We start from the raw sequence: 21,631 nt of genomic DNA on the forward strand, positions 1-21,631 counted from the left end.
ACAGGTGGACACCAGGCTCCATTTGAATGTTGGAATGCCCAGAGCCTGCCACCTTCCCTAAGAGAAACAAGGAAGCATGAAAGAAAGACTGCCTAATCCACTGCCTTTCACTTTGTTTACACCAGTGATGCCACGCTTTGCTGAACAAGTGGAGGTTGCCATTGAAGCCCTGAGTGCCAACGTCCCTCAGCCATTTGAGGAGAACGAGTTCATCGATGCCTCTCGCCTGGTGTATGACGGCGTTCGGGACATCAGAAAGGCTGTGCTGATGATCAGGGTATGTGAGGTCTCTGTAGCTTGGAGCTGATTGGAGTGTCCAGTAGGGTCCCCAAAGAATTTACTCTTTGTAATTTTTTCTTGATTATTTAGTTTAACGTAGTAAGCTGTTTAGCTCCTCATTTGGTCAGACAAGGGGGACTTTTTACTTATAAAGGGATTAGTGATCCCAACAAGTCTAGATCAGCACTGAATGCCCTGAAGGGTGATGTCCTGCCTGCTTCTTCCACACATTATTACCTTAATTTGATACCCACTTAGGGGTGCCCTTGCCATTCCCCTTTGCTAACACCATTTCCCATTATAATCAGAAAGCCATGTGGTGGAAGAAAATGAAGATCACCCAGCTTAGTAGTGTTAGTGATCATGATAATGATAATAATAATGATAATGCAATAAAGTGATAGATAGCTACATTCTTCTTGTAACAGATCATTAGGCTAAATAATCTTTCAGCAAACCTCTCCTATCACCTTTCCTACTATCTTCCCATCCCTCAGTCTTCTGATCTGTGTAGCTGTGAGTCTTCCAAACCATTGCCTAAATGATTAGACACACACGAGAAAGCATAATATAACAGATTTCAAAACTCAGTTAAGAGTTACTTATAACTTGCTTTGTTTGCCCACAGTGTGCCTTTGTCTATCTCTGTGAAGACAATAGCTTACCTTATTCTATTTTACAGCTGTGTAATATTCCATCATAACTTTTTCTCCTTGCCTTATTGACAGTTAAGTATAGCAGGTTTCAAATGCTTTTCTTAGCCATAGAACTCTTTTATAAAATAAACTTAGGTTGATGACACGGATATGTTTGTGGCTATTAGGACTGAGGCAGAGATGATGAGTCTGCAGTGCTCATCTTGCTATCCTATGGAAATATATATAAGCCACATGTACAATTTCAATTTTTAGTAGTTATGTTGATAAGGAAAAAAAAAACAGATGAAATTAGTTTTAAGAACATATTTTATTTACTTCAATCAATATCCAAAGGTAGCATTTCAACACGTGGCACCAGCTTCATTTAAAATTCTCAGTAGCTCCGTGTATCTGTGGCCACCATTTTGGATGAGGCAGCCCTAGACTACATCTCCATCCTCAACCTTCATTGTTGTCTCTGGGGCTGTTCAATGAACTATAAGTTAATCGCTGAGTGCATCTTGAAAAACTTTCTCTCGGGGTGACCACTGAGCATCTAAACCAACATCCCCTCAAACACAGCAAAACAGTAACAATCTATTTTAAATCAACTTATTTTCTGTATGCAGTCTTTCAGTACTTCAAGAAGTATCTGTGATTTATTGGTCTCTCTGGACAATACACACTTAGTTCTTTAGAGTTCATGTATGGCATTAATTCTCCTCCAAATTTGGGTATCTTCGAAATCATGAAGTCATTAAACCTGTGTATATCCTTTTTGACTGTGGTACCCAGGACACAGCATGATGCTTCCAAGGTGATCTGAGCAGGCAGAGTAGAGCATCACCAGAAAAAGTCTCTCTTCCATCTTTATGGACATTAATGATTCTCCTGAAACATTCAGCTAGCTTCTTTGCTGGGGAGCAACCATAGCATATTCTTATCTTCTCATCTTTAAGCAACTTGATTTTCCATGTTAAATAATTCCATGATTAATTCAAAGTGTTCAGAGAATCATATAAGTTGTATCAGACAGTACTAAATGTATATAACAATGTGGAATTCAATTTTGGACAAGATGGTCAGATGTATTTCCTGTTCTTCCAACTTTCCTATTTTAGATCTGTCAAACTCTGTCAAACCTTTCAAGACCTGGCTCAAATCTTCATTCCCTAAATTTTCTCCCTCAAAAATACTGATTCTTTTCTTTAACTACCTGTAAATCTTTCTGCTGTGATCATAATCTTTACACTATATATATATTTTTTGAGGTCTATTACTTTTTTTAGGGGCTTCCCTGGTGGCTCAGTGGTAAAGAATCCACCTGTACTGGCCGGAGACATGGGTTTGATCCCTGGGTTGGGAAGACCCCCTGGAGAAGGAAATGGCAACCTACTCCAGTGTTTTTGTCTGGGAGATCCCATGGACAGAGAAGCCTGTTGAGCTGCAGTCCATGGGGTCACAAAAGAGTTGGACACGACTTAGCCACTGAAGAAGGAAAACGGCAACCCAGTCCAGTATTTTGCCCGGGAGAGCCCATGGACAGAGGGGTCTGGTGGGCTACAGTCCATGGTGTCACAAGAGTTGGACACAAATTAACCACCAAATGACAGCAGCAACCTTCTTTAGGCTGAACTTTTGGAAAGCAGAAGCTGTGTTTTTTTTCCCTTCATAGTGATGCATTATTCGGCACAGTGCTTAATACTATGTGTGATGGACTTCCCCCGTGGTCCAGTGGCTAAGACTCTAGGCTCCCAATGCAGAAGACCCCGAGTTTAACCCCTGGTTAGAGAACTAGATTCCCCATGCTGCAATTAAGACCCAGCACAGCCAATAAATAAATAAATAAAAGTAAATATAAAAAAAATACAATGTATGTTAGGGAGCAAAAGAAACAGATACCTCTGGAGATAGGAAGGTGACAGAGGGAAAAGTATGAGAATTAGAGGACAAAGGAAAAATAGGCTTTTAAACCTGTATTTTTCCCATTATATACTAACTTGTGAAATAATAGACCATGAGAATTATGTTTTCAAAGCATTGGGCACTAAATTCCACTGTAATTCTCAAGACATATTCCCTTTTTTGCCATATTTCTGCTTTGTTAGCCTTCACATTTTTGTGACAACTATTCATCTGGGAGGCTGAGCAAGTTTATAGCCATCATTCACTTATTCATTCATGAGCTGTAAAAAAACATAATTTAGGTAAAAATGCCATATCTTTGTTACATAAAGTGTCATTCCTCTATCTTGACATTTCAAGTGATTTGATTGGATGGATTTCACATCACTTAAAACAGGAAGGGAGAAATGTATGGTATGTACAAATTGTTATTTTAAAAGTCTTTCTCCTTTCAGCACCAAAATGGCTTCATTTCATACTTAAATTCTTGGTTTGCTTTCTATGTATGATAGTTAAGTCTGCTTTAAAATATCATTGCACTGAGTCGAGCGAAAGACAGTAAGACAAGTGGAGCTCTTTTCCAGCTAAACTGGCCATGCCTTCTTCTCTCTCAAAGTGTTGGTTATGCTTTGGAAAAATAAGAATTATTTTCCAAAAAATAAATGCAGAAAGGACCTTGAAAGGTCAGATTCCCTATCACCTTGCCTTTCAGCAATCAATACATATTTAATGGTGATGTTAGTATGTAGGTGCTCCAGGCCAGCTCAAGGCAACCCTCTGAAGCAAACAAAGCTTGTCCTTCCGGTATTTCAACCTCACCTTTAAGGCTCTTACTTTCCTTTGGGAGCAGATCAACTCTGCTTCTCTTTCATACAACTTTTTTTGTTTGCTTCTTGCTAAGGCTTGTCCTTGGTAATCTATTAGCTACATAGGAATTTTCTGATTACCTTAACAGAGTAGTTTAAAAAATGAATAGGCAAATATGGCTCACCAGAATTTATTTGATTTTTGTTATTTGTGGTAGTTGCCTTCAGTGAATTCTGAATTAAGGAATACGGAATCATTGCTCCTAGGAGAAATTCAAGGTTGGGTTCCTGTGAGCCTCTGGTCACATCTTCATCAACTGATCAATATATTAGCTTGTTTAATGTGTGTTTTTGTTTAAACACATTTTATTTAATGCATATTGTTGATACATATACATTGAACTCACAGCCAAAAGAATGAAAAAGAAAGAAAGACAGTGTAGTCACTCAGTCGTGTCCAACTCTTTGCAACCCCTGTTGCTCCTCTGTCCATGGGATTCTCCAGATAAGAATACTAGAGTGGGTTGCTGTGCCCTTCTCCAGGGAATATTCTTGACCCAAGGACTGAACCCAGGTATCCTGCATTATAGGCAGATTTTTACCATCTGGGCCACCAGGGATAGCCAATCACACTATTACTCATGCCTGAAAGAAGCTTATCTAATGCATTTTCTCTGAAAGGTGCAACATAACCTTCTTGCATTTCGGTATTCTAAACAACACCTCAGCACTACAGTTGGAAGCCATTTTAAGCAGAGAAATAACACAAAGGACAAAAATGAAAAATGTGGCACTAAACAGACTGCAAAAAGGATACTTGTTTATAGTATAAGAGTTGAAATAAGAAAGCAGAAGATTGTGCTGTTTGACCTCAGCTGGAAATTTGCATGTTGGGTGACTCAAAAGTTTTTGCCATATTGTGTACACACGTGTTATGACCAACCTAGACAGCATATTGAAAAGCAGAGACATTACTTTGCCAACAAAGGTCCGTCTAGTCAAGGCTTTGGTTTTTCCATCGGTCATGTATGGATGTGAGAGTTGGACTTTGAAGAAAGCTGAGCACCGAAGAATTGATGCTTTTGAACTGTGGTGTTGGAGAAGACTCTTGAGAGTCCCTTGGCCTACAAGGAGATCCAACCAGTGCATTCTGAAGGAGATCAGCCCTGGGATTTCTTTGGAAGGAATGATGCTAAAGCTGAAACTCCAGTACTTTGGCCACCTCATGCGAAGAGTTGACTCATTGGAAAAGACTCTGATGCTGGGAGGGATTGGGGGCAGGAGGAGAAGGGGATGACAGAGGATGAGATGGCTGGATGGCATCACTGACTCGATGGACATGAGTCGGAGTGAACTCCGGGAGTTGGTGATGGACAGAGAGGCCTGGCGTTCTGCAATTCATGGGATCGCAAAGAGTCGGACATGACTGAGTGGCTGAACTGAACTGAACTGAACTGTACACACACGTCTGTGAATTACTACAAAAATATTAATTTAGAGATTTCAGAGAAACTTTGATGAGTAGGCAAATTCTCAAGTAAAGAATCCTCAAATAAAGAGGACCAAGGGTATATTTAATACACAAGGAGTTAAACATTTAATGTTGGAAAGTAAAGTAGGTGGATAGCACAAAAGGTGATAATACCTTGGTGTCAGAATAACTGTTTTCAAAAAAAAAAATAGTTACCTGTCATAGAATGACCATGAAAAAATCTATAATGATATCTCTACATTGAACTTTTGTAATTTAAACCCATTAATTCTGTTGCATGTGAAACTTCTGAAAGCAGAAAGGAGAAACAGTAGGACCTAAGACAGGATTCAGATAAGATTCTACCGCTTAACTTCACATCTCCCAAAATGGTCATGAAGATGCCCTGGAGCATTGCAAGATATTTTAAAATGTCAAGGGAAACCCATACATATCTCTAAGATACCATGAGAAATATTAGCTGAAGGTAGTTCACAGTTTAAACATTAGGTTGGTGCATTCCTTTTGATCATATATTGATCACACCATGTATTTGTGGTGCAGTGTTTCTGGTTGTTGCTGTGATAAAAATCAAGCTCAATGGACGTGCAATAGTATTCCAAGGTTTGAGAACTAATACAATATGCAACAGGCACTAAATTGTTAGGGCCAGTCAAGAATTTATATTCCTTTGGTGGGAGACAGGGAATAAACAAGTAGATATATTAGTTAATATGCCATAGAGAAAACCAACAAACTATTGAGAGGATAAAGCATAGGATGGGGGTGGGTTTTATGAAGGGTGATCCAGTATGTTAGTTGTTCAGTCATGTCCGACTCTTTGCAACCCCATGTACTATAGCTTGCCATACTTCTCTGTTCATGGAATTCTCCAGGTAAGAATACTGGCTGGAGTGGGTGGCCATTCCCTTCTCCAGGAGATCTTTCTGACCTAGTGATCAAACACTGGTTTCCTGCATTGCAGACAGATTCTTTACCATCTGAGCTACCACAGAAGTGCACTGGGTAACATTTGGGAAGAGATTTAGAGAAGGAGGAGGTTAACAAGCCATAAAAGTTCTCAGGGAAATGTGTTCCAGGCAGAGAATGACACATGTGGCCTACGAACCATATTGAATGATTGATGGAAGCCATTGAAGTTTTCTGAGCAGGAGAATACCATGATCTGAGTTAGATCTTCAATGGAGTATCCTGGTTATACTGGAGAAAATACAAAGTATGGGGTAAGAGCAGAAAAAAGGAGTTAAGCTAGGTGGCCTCCAGGGTAAAAATGGTTAGAGATTCCAGAGGCTGATCAGTCCTGATGAGGGAGATTTTGTTCTATATTGGGTCAGGAAATTTTTAATTCAACTTTCTAGTTTTCAGGCCATTGCAATGATTAGAGATCTGTTGAGAAATCCTTCTTCATGCATCACTCAAAGTCTCCTGTTGTGGTTGCCAACTTACGATCTCATCTTTCTGCTCCCAGTGAAACTAATTTGCGTCTGAGCCAATCCTTTAAATAGTCCTTACTACATTTTGGGGGCTTTGCAGGTGCCACAGTGGTAAAGAATCCACCTGCCAATCCAGGAGATGCAAGATATGCAGATTTGATCCTTGGGTGGGAAGATCCCCTGGAGGAAGGCATAGCAACCACTCCAGTATTCTTGCATGGAGAATCCCATGGACAGAGGATCCTGGTGGGGCTACAGTCCATACAGAGTCAGACATGACTGAGCACATATGTGTGCACACACATACACTCAAGTCACATTTTTCACATGTCCTGGTGAAATGACTGTAAATTTTTCAAACTTTTCTCATTTTGCTTCTTTACTGAAGCTGTTGTAGAGAAGATTGAGAATTTGATTGGGAAGCTGAGGCAGGTAGATTGATCCTACTCTGCAGATAGTAAGTGGTGTGATTATGGACAAGTCACACGATATTCTTGAACCTCTGTATAAGGGACACGTTAAGCTGATAGACTCTTAGAAGGGAGACATTTTATAGGCCAGATACATTGCTAGTAGCATCATGGAACCAAGACTAGACCAAAGTGATTCTCTCGAGTCATTAAAAAAAATCCTCCCCTGGGAGACATAAGGGTAGAACTGAGGGTTGACCTTAGGTCGCCAGTCTCTAGTCCAACGAACTGCATATTTTTTCTATTCCTTATACCCTAGGATATCATCTAATGATACAAACCTCCTGGCCCATTTTTAGACCCTCCCTGCTTTTCCATGTCTCCTTTAATTTGTGGGGATCCTTGACCAGCCAAAAAATAACACTGTTTTAAAAATGACAGCATGAATAGGAGACATATTTACATGCACTCAGAAAACTTCACATGCACACAACTATTTATATAGGTGGTTTGAACGGGTTTGCTACATGGATTAGGCACAAGAAAATATTCAAATCTTATCTATTTGCCTGATGGTACTTGTAAAGGTTAAAAGCTATGGAACCCTTGACTGGTCAGGTGTGGTGCTTGGAAAATTTACCTAACTACTCTGAACCTGTTTATGCCTCTATTAAATTGGGATTAAGTTCATTTCATAAGGTCATTGTAAGGATTAAATCCTTTAGTTGAATGGCTGACCCATGTTGTTCAGTTGCTAAGTTGTATCCAACTCTTTTGTGACCCTATGGACTGTAGCCTATCAGATTCCTCTGTCTATTATTTCCAAAAATTTCCAGGCAAGAATTATTTCCAGGCAAGAATACTGGAATGGGTTGCCATTTCCTTCTCTAGGGAATCTTCCCAATGCAGGGGTTGACATGTGTCTCCTGCATTGGCAGGTATATTCTTTACCACAGAGCCAGCTGGAAAGCCCACCTGACCCATAGTGGGTAGTAAAAAATGATCCCTGTAATTATGGTGATTATAGTTGTTGGTATTAGGTGTATGTGTTATTATTAATCATAATAATGATCACTGTCACTTATTACTTTATTTGTATTGTTTACCAAGCTTTTTTGTATGTATTTGATGCTAGAATTCTGTGAAGCAGGCAGGACAGGTAGCAGTTACTATGTATTTTTTTTAATTTTATTTTATTTTTAAACTTTATAATATTGTATTAGTTTTGCCAAATATCGAAATGAATCCGCCACAGGTATACCTGTGTTCCCCATCCTGAACCCTCCTCCCTCCTCCCTCCCCATACCATCCCTCTGGGTCGTACCAGTGCACCAGCCCCAAGCATCCAGTATTGTGCATCGAACCTGGACTGGCAACTCGTTTCATACATGATATTATACATGTTTCAATGCCATTCTCCCAAATCTCCCCACCCTCTCCCTCTCCAACAGAGTCCATAAGACTGATCTATACATCAGTGTCTCTTTTGCTGTCTCGTATACAGGGTTATTGTTACCATCTTTCTAAATTCCATATATATGTGTTAATATACTGTATTGGTGTTTTTCCTTCTGGCTTACTTCACTCTGTATAACAGGTTCCAGTTTCATCCATCTCATTAGAACTGATTCAAATGTATTCTTTTTAATGGCTGAGTAATACTCCATTGTGTATATGTACCACTGCTTTCTTATCCATTCATCTGATGATGGACATCTAGGTTGCTTCCATGTCCTGGCTATTATAAACAGTGCTGTGATGAACATTGGGGTACACGTGTCTCTTTCCCTTCTGGTTTCCTCAGTGTGTATGCGCAGCAGTGGGATTGCTAGATCATAAGGCAGTTGTATTTCCAGTTTTTTAAGGAATCTCCACACTGTTCTCCATAGTGGCTGTACTAGTTTGCATTCCCACCAACAGTGTAAGAGAGTTCCCTTTTCTCCACACCCTCTCCAGCATTTATTGCTTGTAGACTTATGGATCGCAGCCATTCTGACTGGCGTGAAATGGTACCTTATCGTGGTTTTGATTCAAAAGGAGAGAGAAGAAATATAGTTACTATCTATTTTATGAGTGAGGAGACAGAAAAGCAGGAAAACTATAAATGGCTTGTGAAAAACACATATCAGTGGCAGAGTAGGCCCCAAAAGTTCAGGCCCCCTGGGTGTACAGTATTGTTTTTTTTCATTTTGAAACTTTATTTTAGTTCCTGAGCCATAACCACTTGAATACGAGCTCCTCATTATGAGCCTTATGCTGCCAGGTTGTGCTTGCCATTGACTCATCTACTGAATACACAGATCACTGAAATGTTTGGACACAGTACTATAGGCACTGTCATTTTCTCCTTTTTTCTGTTGAGTGAAGTTTTCCATTTTATTTTTCACTCTCCTTTTCAAAATCTAATGATGAGAAGTGTGTGCAATCTTGTCAGCTCATCTGTCAGCAGAATTTACCAACTTGCTGTAATTGTTCCTCGGCACACTCCAGAGAAGTGAGAAATGAACAGAGATGCTTGTCTCTGTCCACAATGAAAATTTCAGCAGTTATGTGAACTGGTTTGCCCACTCCACACCTGCTTGAGTTAATAAAGACTGGGAACAAAACCTCTTTCTTTTAATATTCCTAGGGAAAAAATTGAACATCTGTAGATGAGTGAGTGAATATTAATAAAGTTGGTGGTAAGAGAGAAGGAAAACAAGAGGGATATGCCACAGCCTGGAAAATTATTAGGCAGAATGTGATATTGGCACCAAAGACCCCATTTTATGCCTGTCTGACCAATCTCAAGACTTCATCAATAACCACACCTGATTAATTACACTGAGATAGCCAAAGAAACCAGCAAAATTAAAATGTTCCCTTTTAGATGGGCAGTGGGCACCTGCATTGTCAGTACTGCTTGTGATCTGCTCCTTCCTTCTGAAAGACACAGCCCTGAGAGATGGTATTACTGTGTGCCAAGTTGTGGGTGCCTGTCAGCTTTCAGACTAAAGATAATTATGCAGAGAATCTCACATGAAGGCATTGTCTTTCCTCCCTGTACCATCCTTGCCACCTTCTGAGTTTATCCTCTTAAAATTAACAGAGCACAGGATTTTTGAGTACATGTGTCAAACTGCGTGCTTTAGAAGACTCTGAACAAGGTGTATCTTCTCACGCCTCAGTTTCCTTATGTGTAAATGGAGAAAATAGTATGTATGTCATAGTAATATCAAGAAAAGTGTATGAGTTAGTGTACTTAAAGCACTTAGAAAACAATGATAGGCAAATGAAAGGTACTTGAAGCATGTTTTCCATTATTAGTGTGTAAACACAGAGGCCGCAGCTCCCAGTTAGCCACACAATAATAAAGGTAAACAGCAGATCCACTTACACCATCCTGTACCCAGAAAACTGTTCTGTTTTTCACTTTTAATAGAGTATTCAGTAAATGACATGAGATAGTCAATACTTAATTATAAAGAAAGGCTTTGTCTTACATAATTTTGCCCAACTAATAGGCTATTTTAAGTGTTCTGAGCACTTTTAAGGTAGCTTAGGAAATTGCAAACATCTGTTGGATCATAGAAAAAGCAAAAGAATTCCAAAAAAATATCTACTTCTGCTTCATTGATTACACTAAAGTCTTTGACTGTGTGGATCACAACAAACTGCGGGAAATTCTTCAAGAGATGGGAATACCAAACCATTTCACCCACCTCCTGAGAAACCTGTATGCAGGTCAAGAAGAAACAGTTAGAACTGGACTTGGGACAACAGACTGGTTCCAAATTGGGAAAGGAGTACGTCAAGGCTGTATATTGTCACTTTGCCTATTTAACTTATATGCAGAGTACATCATGCGAAATGCCAGGCTGGATGAAGCACAAGCCGGAATCAAGATTGCCAGGGGAAATATCAATAACCTCAGATATGCAGATGACACCTCCCTTAGGGCAGAAAGCGAAGAAGAACTAAAGAGCCTCTTGATGAAAGTGAAAGGGGAGAGTGAAAAAGTTGGCTTAAAACTCAACATTCAGAAAACTAGGATCATGGCATCTGGTCCCATCATTTCATGGCAAATAGATGGGGAGACAATGGAAACAGAGATAGACTTTCTTTTCTTGGGCTCCAAAATCACTGCACATGGTGACTGCAGCCATGGAATTAAAAGATAGTTGCTCCTTGGAAGAAAAGCTATGACCAACCTAGATAGCATATTAAAAAGCAGAGATATTCCTTTGCCAAAAAAAGTCCATCTAGTTAAAGCTATGATTTTTCCAGCAGTCATGTATGGATGTGAGAGTTGGACCATGAAGAAAGCTGAGCACCAAAGGATTGATGCTTTTGAACTGTGGTGCTGGAGAAGACTCTTGAGAGTCCTTTGGCAAGCAAGAAGATCCAACCTATCAGTATTAAAGGAAATCAGTCCTTAATATTCACTGGAAGGACTAATGCTGAAGCTGAAGCTCTAATACTTTGGCCACCTGATAGGAAGAACTGACTCATTGGAAAGATCCCGATTCTGGGAACGATTGAAGGTGGGAGGAGAATGGGATGACAGAGGATGAGATGGTTGGATGGCATCACCAAGTTGATGGACATGAGTCTGAGCAAGCTCCAGAAGTTGGTGATGGACCGGGAAGCCTGGCTTACTGCAGTCCATGGGGTCGCAAAGAGTCAGACATGAGTGAGCAACTGAAATGAACTGAACTGAGGCTAAGCTATGGCTTCCCAGGTAGTGCTCTTGATAAATAATCCACCTGCCAGTTCAGGAGATGCCACTGACACCGGTTCGATCCCTGGGTCTGGAAGATGTCCTAGAGATGGAAATGGCAACCCACTCCTGTATTCTTGCCTGGGAAATCCCATGGACATAGACTGTGTCCCATGGGGATCACAAAGAGTTAGCCATGACTGAACACACATGTGCACACAGACTAAGCTTCTATTCAGTAGGTTAGTGCATTGAATGAATTTTTGACTTAAGATATTTTTAACTTACAGAGGGTTTGTTGGAATTTAATCGCATTATAAGTTGAAGGAGATCTGTATGCTGATTTTTCTCTTTTCCTCTGTATTTTTAGACCCCAGAAGAATTAGAGGATGATTCAGACTTTGAGCAGGAAGATTACGATGTACGTAGCCGGACAAGTGTTCAGACTGAGGATGACCAGCTCATTGCAGGACAGAGTGCACGGGTGAGTGGACATTCATGACTTTGATTTGGAGCACAGTGGTTGTGTTCACCAAACTGGTTTGAAGGAATTTCTGATTTCCAGGTACCTGAAACCCCAGAGATTCATGGCTCAGAAATCCAGGCTGTCATCTGGGGTTGTTTCATTTCTAGCAGTTCACATTTTACACAGTGAAATCACCACCACTGATTCTAATTCCTTCTTACTTCCTTCTGTTTCCATCACTGAAATCATAGCAGCCATATCACAGCAAAACTTGTATGTATTGTGAATTTGGTGGGGGTTAGAGGTCATGATTAGATGGTTCAGTGACCAGGGTATAAGGGAATGCTCAGATCTTACCTTTTCCCAGACTTCATAGTTCTTCTTAAAGTTTCGAAGCTTGTTAACCACATAGGTGACAACCACAAAGGGAGAATGAGAGTACTACTTTGTTACCAGTGGGGTTGTTATTGCTCCACACTCTGGCCTAGGGTATCTGAGAAATAAGACCACATATTTTGCAGTTGGTTCAGGGACATCAGAGTTGAGAAAGAAGTTTTTCCCTTGAGACCTACCTAGGCCCAAGGCAGCAGCCCCAGATCCATGTGATTGAAAAAGAAATTACAGAGACATACAAGAAATATAACAGTTAAAGACTGTGGAGCAAGAACCATAAAAAGATCACCACTGTGGCTGACATTTGAACTCTCTTGAACACTCTGTGAGACAGTCCACCAATAAAAATGTTCCAAAGAATATTCTGGAATCTGACCAGTCTTATTAGCTGGAGCTTCTTGAGGATAAGCTGCCAGTAATCAAGTCAGGGAGCAGCAGATAAAATTCCTGGGGATTGCAAAAGAGGGTGAGATTCTCTTCCTTTTAAAGGTGCAGCTTCCATAGGGCTAAAATAATGTAATTATAGTATAACTGAGATATCCTAATGGATATTCTAATTCTCTTTTGTAAAGTTTTACTTATTAAAAGATAATGAATAGGAAGAATGAGATAGAGATGGCAATTTAGAATAAGGATCTAGAAACTCCAGAAAGTTCAAACTGGCATAAGAATTCTGAAAAAGAGTAGAAAATAGCCAATCAAAGGTTAAAATAAAGATAATTCAGAGAAGACTAAGCTTTATGTTGAGTTAAGAAGGTCCCATTTCTCCTGATAGTCTCATCCAACAATTAAATGATCTAGAAGATAGAAATGGACATTGTTGGGGGAAGTGTGAGAGTAAAAGTTAGAACATTGGAGATGCACTGGATTTGATTTCAGACAGACTTAGTTCTGAATTGTAATGAGTAGGGTGAAGACTATGCTCTGGTACATGCTGCTTACTTTCTCTGAGCTTTATTTTTTTTTATAATCTATAAGTAAATAATAGGCTTGTTTGATAAGATTCCTTTGAAGTTTTGATCACTTAACATTTATAAAATAATGAGCATAATATCTGACACGCATTGAGTGCTCAATAAGGGATGACTGAAAATTGTCATCTTTTGGAAGAGAAATCTCTTATCACGGGCTGGTGAGAGCAGAAAGGTGCACAGAAGAGTGTGAAGCTCCCTACTTTAAAAGATTCCTTGTAGACTTTAGTTACTCCCCTTAAAATATTGAAAATAGGGAAGTTGATTAAGCTGAGAGTCTTTTGAGCCTGTACTGGTGTAACACTACACTAATTCATCAGTCAGATCAATTCATCTTCAAAATGAAGTAAAACAAGCATTTTTATGTCAGTGACAAAGGGCAAGTTTGAGTAATTCACCTAAACATTAATCAGGTCAAAGTCAATTTGATTGACTAACTGCAACCTAGTATTGGTACAGCCTCACTTTTTACAAGGAAAAATGCAGTCTCATTATACTTCCATTTCATGCATCTTACATTCAAGGTCAAGTCAGTTACAGTGAGTGGAAACAAAAGTCAGATGACATCTATCTTCATCATCCATTATTTCTTCACCCAGTAGGTGAGAAGACAATGGTCTTTTTTGAAAGTTTTGTCAGCATGAATGATGAACATGGGCCAGGATAGTAAGAACAAACTACCCCTGTAATTCAGCATTTGCTGATTTGTCTTTGCGAACCATCATGAGGTTTGTATGAGTAACTTGCAGCAGACAGCATTAGTTATTGAGTCAGCCTATTTAAGCCTATAATTATATGATGACAAATCAGAGACATAGAATTACGGCCATAAGTTGGAAATAAGAGGGTGCATTGAATTGCTGAGATGACAGATGGTCGAACTTTTGACCAGAGAAGTGTGTTAACTTGTTCAAAAGTGTGGAGGAGGCAAAAGTTGTCTCTGACAGAGGCAGTTGCTCTTTCCAGCAGCCAGCTCTCCTCTGGTTACTTTGTGTTCTCATTCAGGGAAATTCTCTGAAAATGGCAAATTAAATCCAAGAGGAGGTTAAGGTGGGAAAAAATACTTTAGTACCATTTCAACATTGCTCTCAAATTCTGAAATTAGAGTGAAGCTTTGTTCCCTTTATGTGTTTCCATCTGCTGCTTGTCTACAATGCTTTATGAGAGAGAAACATACACACAGAGGTGGGGGGGGGGTGGGATTTGAATGGAGAACAATCATACCTTGCTCTGATGAAATATAGAAATTATCAGGACCTTTGATCCTAAACATGATATCTTATAAACTTCTTTCTTCAAAAGCTGACATAGTTAAAATTAATCAACAACTCTTTGGCATTTAACCTTCATGATAAAACATATTATTTGGAGTCACACAAACCTTATTTTAAAAATGGATTAGGGCAAGCTGTATGGCTTTGGGGTAACTTTCGTAACCTCTCTATGCCTCATCTCCTTGTGTGTGCACTCTCTCTCCCTCTCTCTCTCTATATATATACATGTATCATCCTACTTCTTAATATCATTAGGAGAAAGCATGATGAAAAGTATCCCAAGAGTTATCCAAGAGTTATTACATAATGTTAAGTTTATGAAGAAGATGATGATGCTTGTAGCATAACATAGTCATTCATTAGAAGGCTGGCCAATAATTTAACCTGAAAGAGCTGGATAATTTAGACCATCCTGAAAGTTTTCACTTGAATTAATGAGACAAGAATCTTAATTTTCCAATTCACTTCACAGCCTGAGACAGGTAAAAGTCACCCACTCCTTAATTACTTATGTTTATTATCTTGCTTTAAAACCAAGTGAAGAGAAATGGGCACATTAAGTTTTAACCTTTTAAATCATTATTTATAAACATGCATATACTTAAACTTTTCATGGTAGACTATTGCTGTGTGTTTAAGATACTAACACTTTTCAGTTCAGATGTCCAAAGACTTTAAAAGTCATTTTTCATTTTGGGATTGGGAAAATAATTCTTTTGAGACTAGAAAAAAGCTCCTTGAGATTTAAATTGACGAAAAAATTCTGGACTGAGTGGTTGCTGGCTTTTGTCAGTGATACACATTTTTATTTAATAAAGTTTGGGCTTTACTGGTGGCTCAGATGATAGAGTCTGGATTCAATCAAAGACCCAGGTTTCCCCTGGGTTGGGAAGATCCTCTGGAGAAGGAAATGGTAACCCACTCCTATATACTTGTCTGGAGAATTCCACAGACAGAGGAGACTGGCGGGCTACAGTCCACGGGGTCGCAAAAAGTCAGACATGACTGAGTGACTAACACTTTCACTTTCTTCACTTAATAAAGTTTAGAACAATCACACACAAGAAAATGGTTGGATGTTCAGAAGAAAGACTAGGAGCCTAAGGCACGGGGGTAAGAAACGTTGTGAATTCAAATGTCTGAGGCCACCGAATTGGGGTCCCAGATCAACAATCTGGACAGCTGTGCTTGGCTACACAGAAAGCAGAGGAAAATCTCAGACCACCCCAGGCGACCACATGACACAAACAGAAAAACGGATTTGTTCTCTTTCCCCTGCATCATCAAAACCATTTTTCTTATGTTTCCTTAGTTTGAGGGAATGAACAGTTGCACATTATGTATTTTGTATTCAACTTGACTTGAATGTAGCCAGCCTCTAAGCTGTTTTTTTCCCCCCACTAGCTAGAAGGGCTTTAATGTGTTAACATTTCAAACTGCTGAGTTACATTGATAAGACCTAATTAAAACTCATGTGTTGAATTTTAATTTGATTAACTTGCAAATTTCACAGTTTGTGATCTACTGTTTATAGATAACCTTTTTTTAAATTCCAGTTTCAGAAAGGTCAACTATGAATTTTTAAAAGCCAAGAGCATTTTAAGAATATTTAGGAAACGACTTTGCTTCATCGATAGCTACGTTAGCAGAAGCAAATGTAATGACTCTTACACCCAAGTCACACACCATTAAGTGCATTATGTGGGTGAAGCACCCCAGTGTCAAAATAGCAGCTTCCTTTGCAAATTTGCTTTGAAGGGGCTGGTTTTTCTTCGGAATTGTGCCCTCAGAAAACGTTTGTCAGTTCTGTTAACTTCTCTCAAACTGTGTCAATAGGGTGCGTGGAGAGATGTGTGAACAGTCCATCAAAAGGTATGCCTTTAGTTTCTACACCGAGGCAGATGCTGGGGTCTTTGCCCTCAGGAAACTCAAAGAGAAGTCAGAGGCAGGACATTAATAGAAATCAGAGGGTTAGAGCAAGGCAGTTAATATTCAAATACTAAACTGCACGATTGAAACTCAAGTGAAAACAGTTGACAGACACGTGTAACCTTTTAATACACAAATTAATCCTTTGGGGACAATGATAGGTTTATTGCTAGAATCTGGATATTGAATGTAGAATCTGGAGGTCTGCCCAGCAGTTTTATAGATTCTTTTTTTTTTTTTTTTACGAGAAGTACCTAATAGATGCTTTAAATGTTGCTGATTAGGACTTGTAGGGTATAAGTAAAACATGGTTATCAATTTTGTATGAGGAGGACAAATGAATCTTAGACACCTTTAGAATATCAGATGGGGTGCTTCAGGAAACTTGTGCAAATCCCAAACTTATCTCAAAAGTATTGGAATAGCTGCCTTGGAATTAGTACGATGTTGCATATGTGAGTTTATAACAAACTTTTGTATATTAACTCTTTTTAAATACATTTTAAAACTACTTTAAAATATTTTTTGGATAGTAGTATTTTAAATACTTTAACTATTGTATCTGAACTAGTTTGACTTTTAAAATATGGATTTTTAATATTTGTATACACATGCACACACATATTTAGAGACCTAAGTTTATATATATATATATAATATATATATATACACACACAGACATCATACACATGAAGACACATGTTATTTGTATAAAGTCACACACATATATGCATGGCGTTTAGTAGACATTGTTAGTAACAGGTAGCATCTGGAAAGCTGCTAGTTCAAGGACACCTTTATGCAAATCAGATCCTTTTATCCTGGGCAGATGAAGCCTCGACTCCAGGATGCTCAGCCTAGTGGACAGAGGCTGCAGGTTCAGTGACCTTTGCCCCATTGGATTGGAATCACTAGGCAGTGTCTCACCTGCACTGTCCTGCATGGTGATCTCATTGTGCAGGATGGTTAAGTATGGTGTTAGCTGACCTGGCTTTGAATCCTATTCTTACAGTTCATTAGTTGTGTAATGTTCAGAGTTAATTAACTTTCCTGGATCTTGGTATCATCATTAATAAAATAGGGGTAATAATAGTATTAATCTTATAAAATAATTAAGTAGATTAAATGTTTGACATTTTAAGTCTTTTAGTATAGTACCCAGGATGCATGACTGTGTTCAAGGAACCATGTTGATTTCCATTTATAGGTGGTCACACAGTCTCTGATTCCATCTCTTCTCTTTGATGGCAACTATGTAATAAGCTAGAGAAGCAGCTGGAAAGGAAAGCTCATAGAAATAATGACAACAATGGTAACAGTAATCCCATACATGCTTACTGTCATTTTTTCAGACAAACATGTAGAACATTTATTATTTTATTTTCTGTCCATCATAGCATTTTGAAGTAATTGAGGTAATTGTCTGCTAATCTTATATTTCAAAAAGTTAAGGATGTGATCCAGTAGCAATGAGGTCTTAAGTCAGTGACAGAGCCAGGTTGAGCCCAGTTCTTCTAATCTTATATCCCCTGATATTTCAGTTAGATATCAGCTACCCCTCCTTAGAACTATTCACTTATACTGAGAGGAGCTTTACAATTTAGAAAGCAGTTTTGGTTTTTGGGTGTTATTTACTTGTCCTTTGTAAAAACTATATGTATCCCAAATCATGCTTTCTCGGTCTTTCTTCTGGAGGATACATGTATCCCAGCACCAGAAGGACCTCAGTACTAACACACTGATCGACATGCTGCTTTCAGTGACGCAGGCTACAAAAGGTGATGACATGAACTGGTGTCAGACATTTCACTCAGCACCTGTTACATAAATAGTGTTTAACAAATACAGTTGATTCTCTTTATTCATGGCCTCACGTTCTATAAAGTCACCGTGAACGCTTAATTAGCAACTACAGAATCATTATTCCTATGGGAAATACAGGGTTAGGTTCCTGAGACCTGCTAGTCTTAACATTTCCTTCAACCCATGGATACATAATCTCGTTTAATGAATGCTTCTGTTTTTTCCCCTAGTTTTGGTTCATGAACATTGAATTCATATCTAAGAGCACTAAAACTCATGTGTGTGAACAAAGTTCATATAATACATATATTTTCTTCATTAGGCACTTTGTAGCCTTCTTGTGCTTAGAGATATGAGATAGCACTTCTACACTAGGGTTGGGGACCACGTTAAACAACTAAACCACCAACAAAAAGTGCAAAGATGTGGGGTTTCTGGTATGAGTGCTAATACAAGAAGGCAGAGACACCCTTGTTCCACCTCATCTGGGAACATGGATGTCAGATGACAAATTTTGGCAGCTCTGCGCATGTCTGTGAATGACTGAAAGCATCACAAATATTGATTTGCGAGTTCAGATAGGTTTTAAAGAGTAGGAAAATTTGCAAATAAAAAAAAATCCACAAATAGTGAGAATCAACAGTAGTTCTTCCTTTTCTACATTCCCCTACTAACAACTGTTGAAAATCAACTTTTCCTTCCTAATCCTACATTTTATCCCATCACAGCTTTTCTGTGCATACTCATAGGCTCTCCAAGGAGCCATGGCTGACCCAGGATTTCCACAGTGAAGGGCTGGGAATGGATATGCCATCCCTGAAGTGCCCTGGATAAAGGATTTTGTTTGGCATTTAACTATGGATGGTTTCATTAACACCCACAGATTGTCTCCCCACCCCACTTGGGATGCTCAGATATTCTTTAAAATTCTTTTCCTTCCCAGCAACAGAAGGCCTGTTCTCTTTTTCCCTTCTCTGAACAGATTTCAGTGTTGAAAGAGGTGCATTCTTTCATCCAGTAAAAGTTTCCCAAGACCAAACATAAAAATTGTCAGGAATAGATTCTTTTGAACAAACATATGTCATCACAGCCATAGAGAGGTTCTGCTACTGTCAACGTGCACGTCCCTTTGGATCTTGGTTATTTTTTGTATGTGAGAATGGGGACAGGAAATTCGGGGACCTTACCAGTCTGTGCTTTTTCCTTCCTGGGACTGGAGAAAAGGGTATTTTCCAGAATGGTGGGACGGCCTACCGGCCTTGTCAGGGTCTGGGTTTGCTGTTAACTGGAGGCAGAGTTGACCTTCTGTCTGTGCTCCTTTTGTCATCATTAGTCATACTTTTTCTGTAACCCACACAGGCCATCATGGCACAACTACCGCAAGAGGAGAAGGCAAAAATAGCTGAACAGGTGGAGATATTCCACCAAGAGAAAAGCAAGCTGGATGCTGAAGTGGCCAAATGGGATGACAGCGGCAATGATATCATTGTGCTGGCCAAACAGATGTGTATGATCATGATGGAGATGACAGACTTCACAAGGTGAGGCATGGAGACAGGAAGAGGAAGGTTTTCTCCTTAAAAATAACAGCGGCATCATAATAGTGGGTATTAGTATGTGAAAAGCCTGCTGCAAAATTAAAAGGCTCCATCAAAGCAGGGAGTGGTATTATAAAATTTACATGTGTAAGTCAACATGATCTGAGCCTGGTTCTTAGCAGATAGGTCTTTTTGGTCAAAAAGAACAGATTCATTTCTGTAATTAGTATTGTTTTAATTATCCATCCTGAATTAGTCATAAAACCAAACTCCTGGAGCTTGGGGGACTGATTTTTGGTCTATGCTACTTTGCAGTGTGTTTAAATATTATTCTGAAGATAAAGTGTATGATTTGCTAATATCCCTCAGGGAAAAAATATGTATATATATGTGGCATGTGATGTCTTTTAATGCTAGCTCATGATTTAGTATTTAATTTCAGCTCATATTTTATACTTACATACAAAGAACTGGGTTCAACCATCTGATTCTATAATTGTGACAGGAAAATTAAACATTGTATCAGTTTTAGACCCTTTTGCTCTGAGCAGTATTTTTAATAAATCAGGAGACCAGTCAGAATTTTGTCAGGAGCCTTTTTTCCCTCAGGGGTCATTGCTGTTTCTTCCTTTGCATTTTTATAGTCTCCCCTTTAAAGGGAGCTGACATTTCTGCCCTTCCAACCACACGAAGGGCAGACCAAGGGAGAGCAAAGCTCAATGAAAAAATCCCTGGATTTTTTAGTCCAAATACCAGGTGATTCTGGACCAGTCTCTGACTATCTTTATTCATTTGTAAAGGAGGAAAGTAATACTCTTCTTATCAACTTCACAGGAGAGTTTAAAATCCAAACAGTTAATGCAGTTAAAAAGTATCCTACCATAGGAATGAAAGCTACTGTTTTACTGTAGATTTTGTTTTTCTGGGAAACACAGACACACAAAGAAACATGAGCAAAAGTAATGATTCAACATGGCATTTGTTATTACAGTTATATAAGATGTGTGGCAATGTCAAGATACTACCTTATGGTGACAGTTTTTTAAATGATTGTTGAGTGTTTTTAGTAAGAAAAGGCTGCAATTAATTATGTTGTTGTTTCAGTCCCCAAATCATGTCCAACTCTTTTAGGATCCCTCGGTCTGTAGCCTGCCAGGCTCCTCTGTTCATGGGATTTTCCATCCAGGCAAGATTATTGGAGTGGGCTGCCATCTCCTTCTCCAGGTTATCTTCCCCACCCAGGAATTGAGACTGCATCTCCTGCATTGGCAGATGTTTTCTTTACTGCTGAGCCACCTGGGAAGCCCACTATTAATTATAGCTTATAATAAAATATGACGCATCTCTGCCCTCTCCTCCTTACATTTTGCCTCTGGTTAATATGTATTGATGACATTGCTTGGCCCTTTATCCAAATATTTTAAAATTGTTTTTGACTTCAGTGGAATGACTTAATGTTTTAAGGGTGACTTTCAAGATTTTAAGTGTCATTGTATTCGTTAGAAGTTCAAATTTGTACATTTTGCTGGTCTTTGCTGGTTTCACAGATTTATTTCACACTCAAAAATAATAGTAGGAAAATACATTCTGAACCA

The 21,631-nt window shown here is 39.0% G+C and overlaps 1 protein-coding gene across 5 annotated transcripts in view; it reads left to right on the forward strand.

The window, feature by feature from the left end:
• CTNNA2 (catenin alpha 2) overlaps window positions 1-21,631 on the forward strand; it is a 1,366,346-nt gene that overhangs the window by 1,284,471 nt on the left and 60,244 nt on the right. For all 5 annotated transcript variants that reach the window (XM_086323685.1, XM_086323687.1, XM_086323688.1 and 2 more), the window contains exons 13-15: window positions 126-277; window positions 12,033-12,146; window positions 19,858-20,039. In XM_086323685.1, the coding sequence (XP_086179811.1) occupies window positions 126-277; window positions 12,033-12,146; window positions 19,858-20,039 (448 nt within the window). The remainder of the gene's footprint in view (window positions 1-125; window positions 278-12,032; window positions 12,147-19,857; window positions 20,040-21,631) is intronic.

Source organism: Bos grunniens, chromosome 11 (genome assembly GCF_055505025.1).
Source record: "Bos grunniens cultivar Pamir isolate PY7600 chromosome 11, Bosgru_T2T1.0, whole genome shotgun sequence".
In the NCBI taxonomy this organism is placed as follows: Eukaryota; Metazoa; Chordata; class Mammalia; order Artiodactyla; family Bovidae; genus Bos; species Bos grunniens.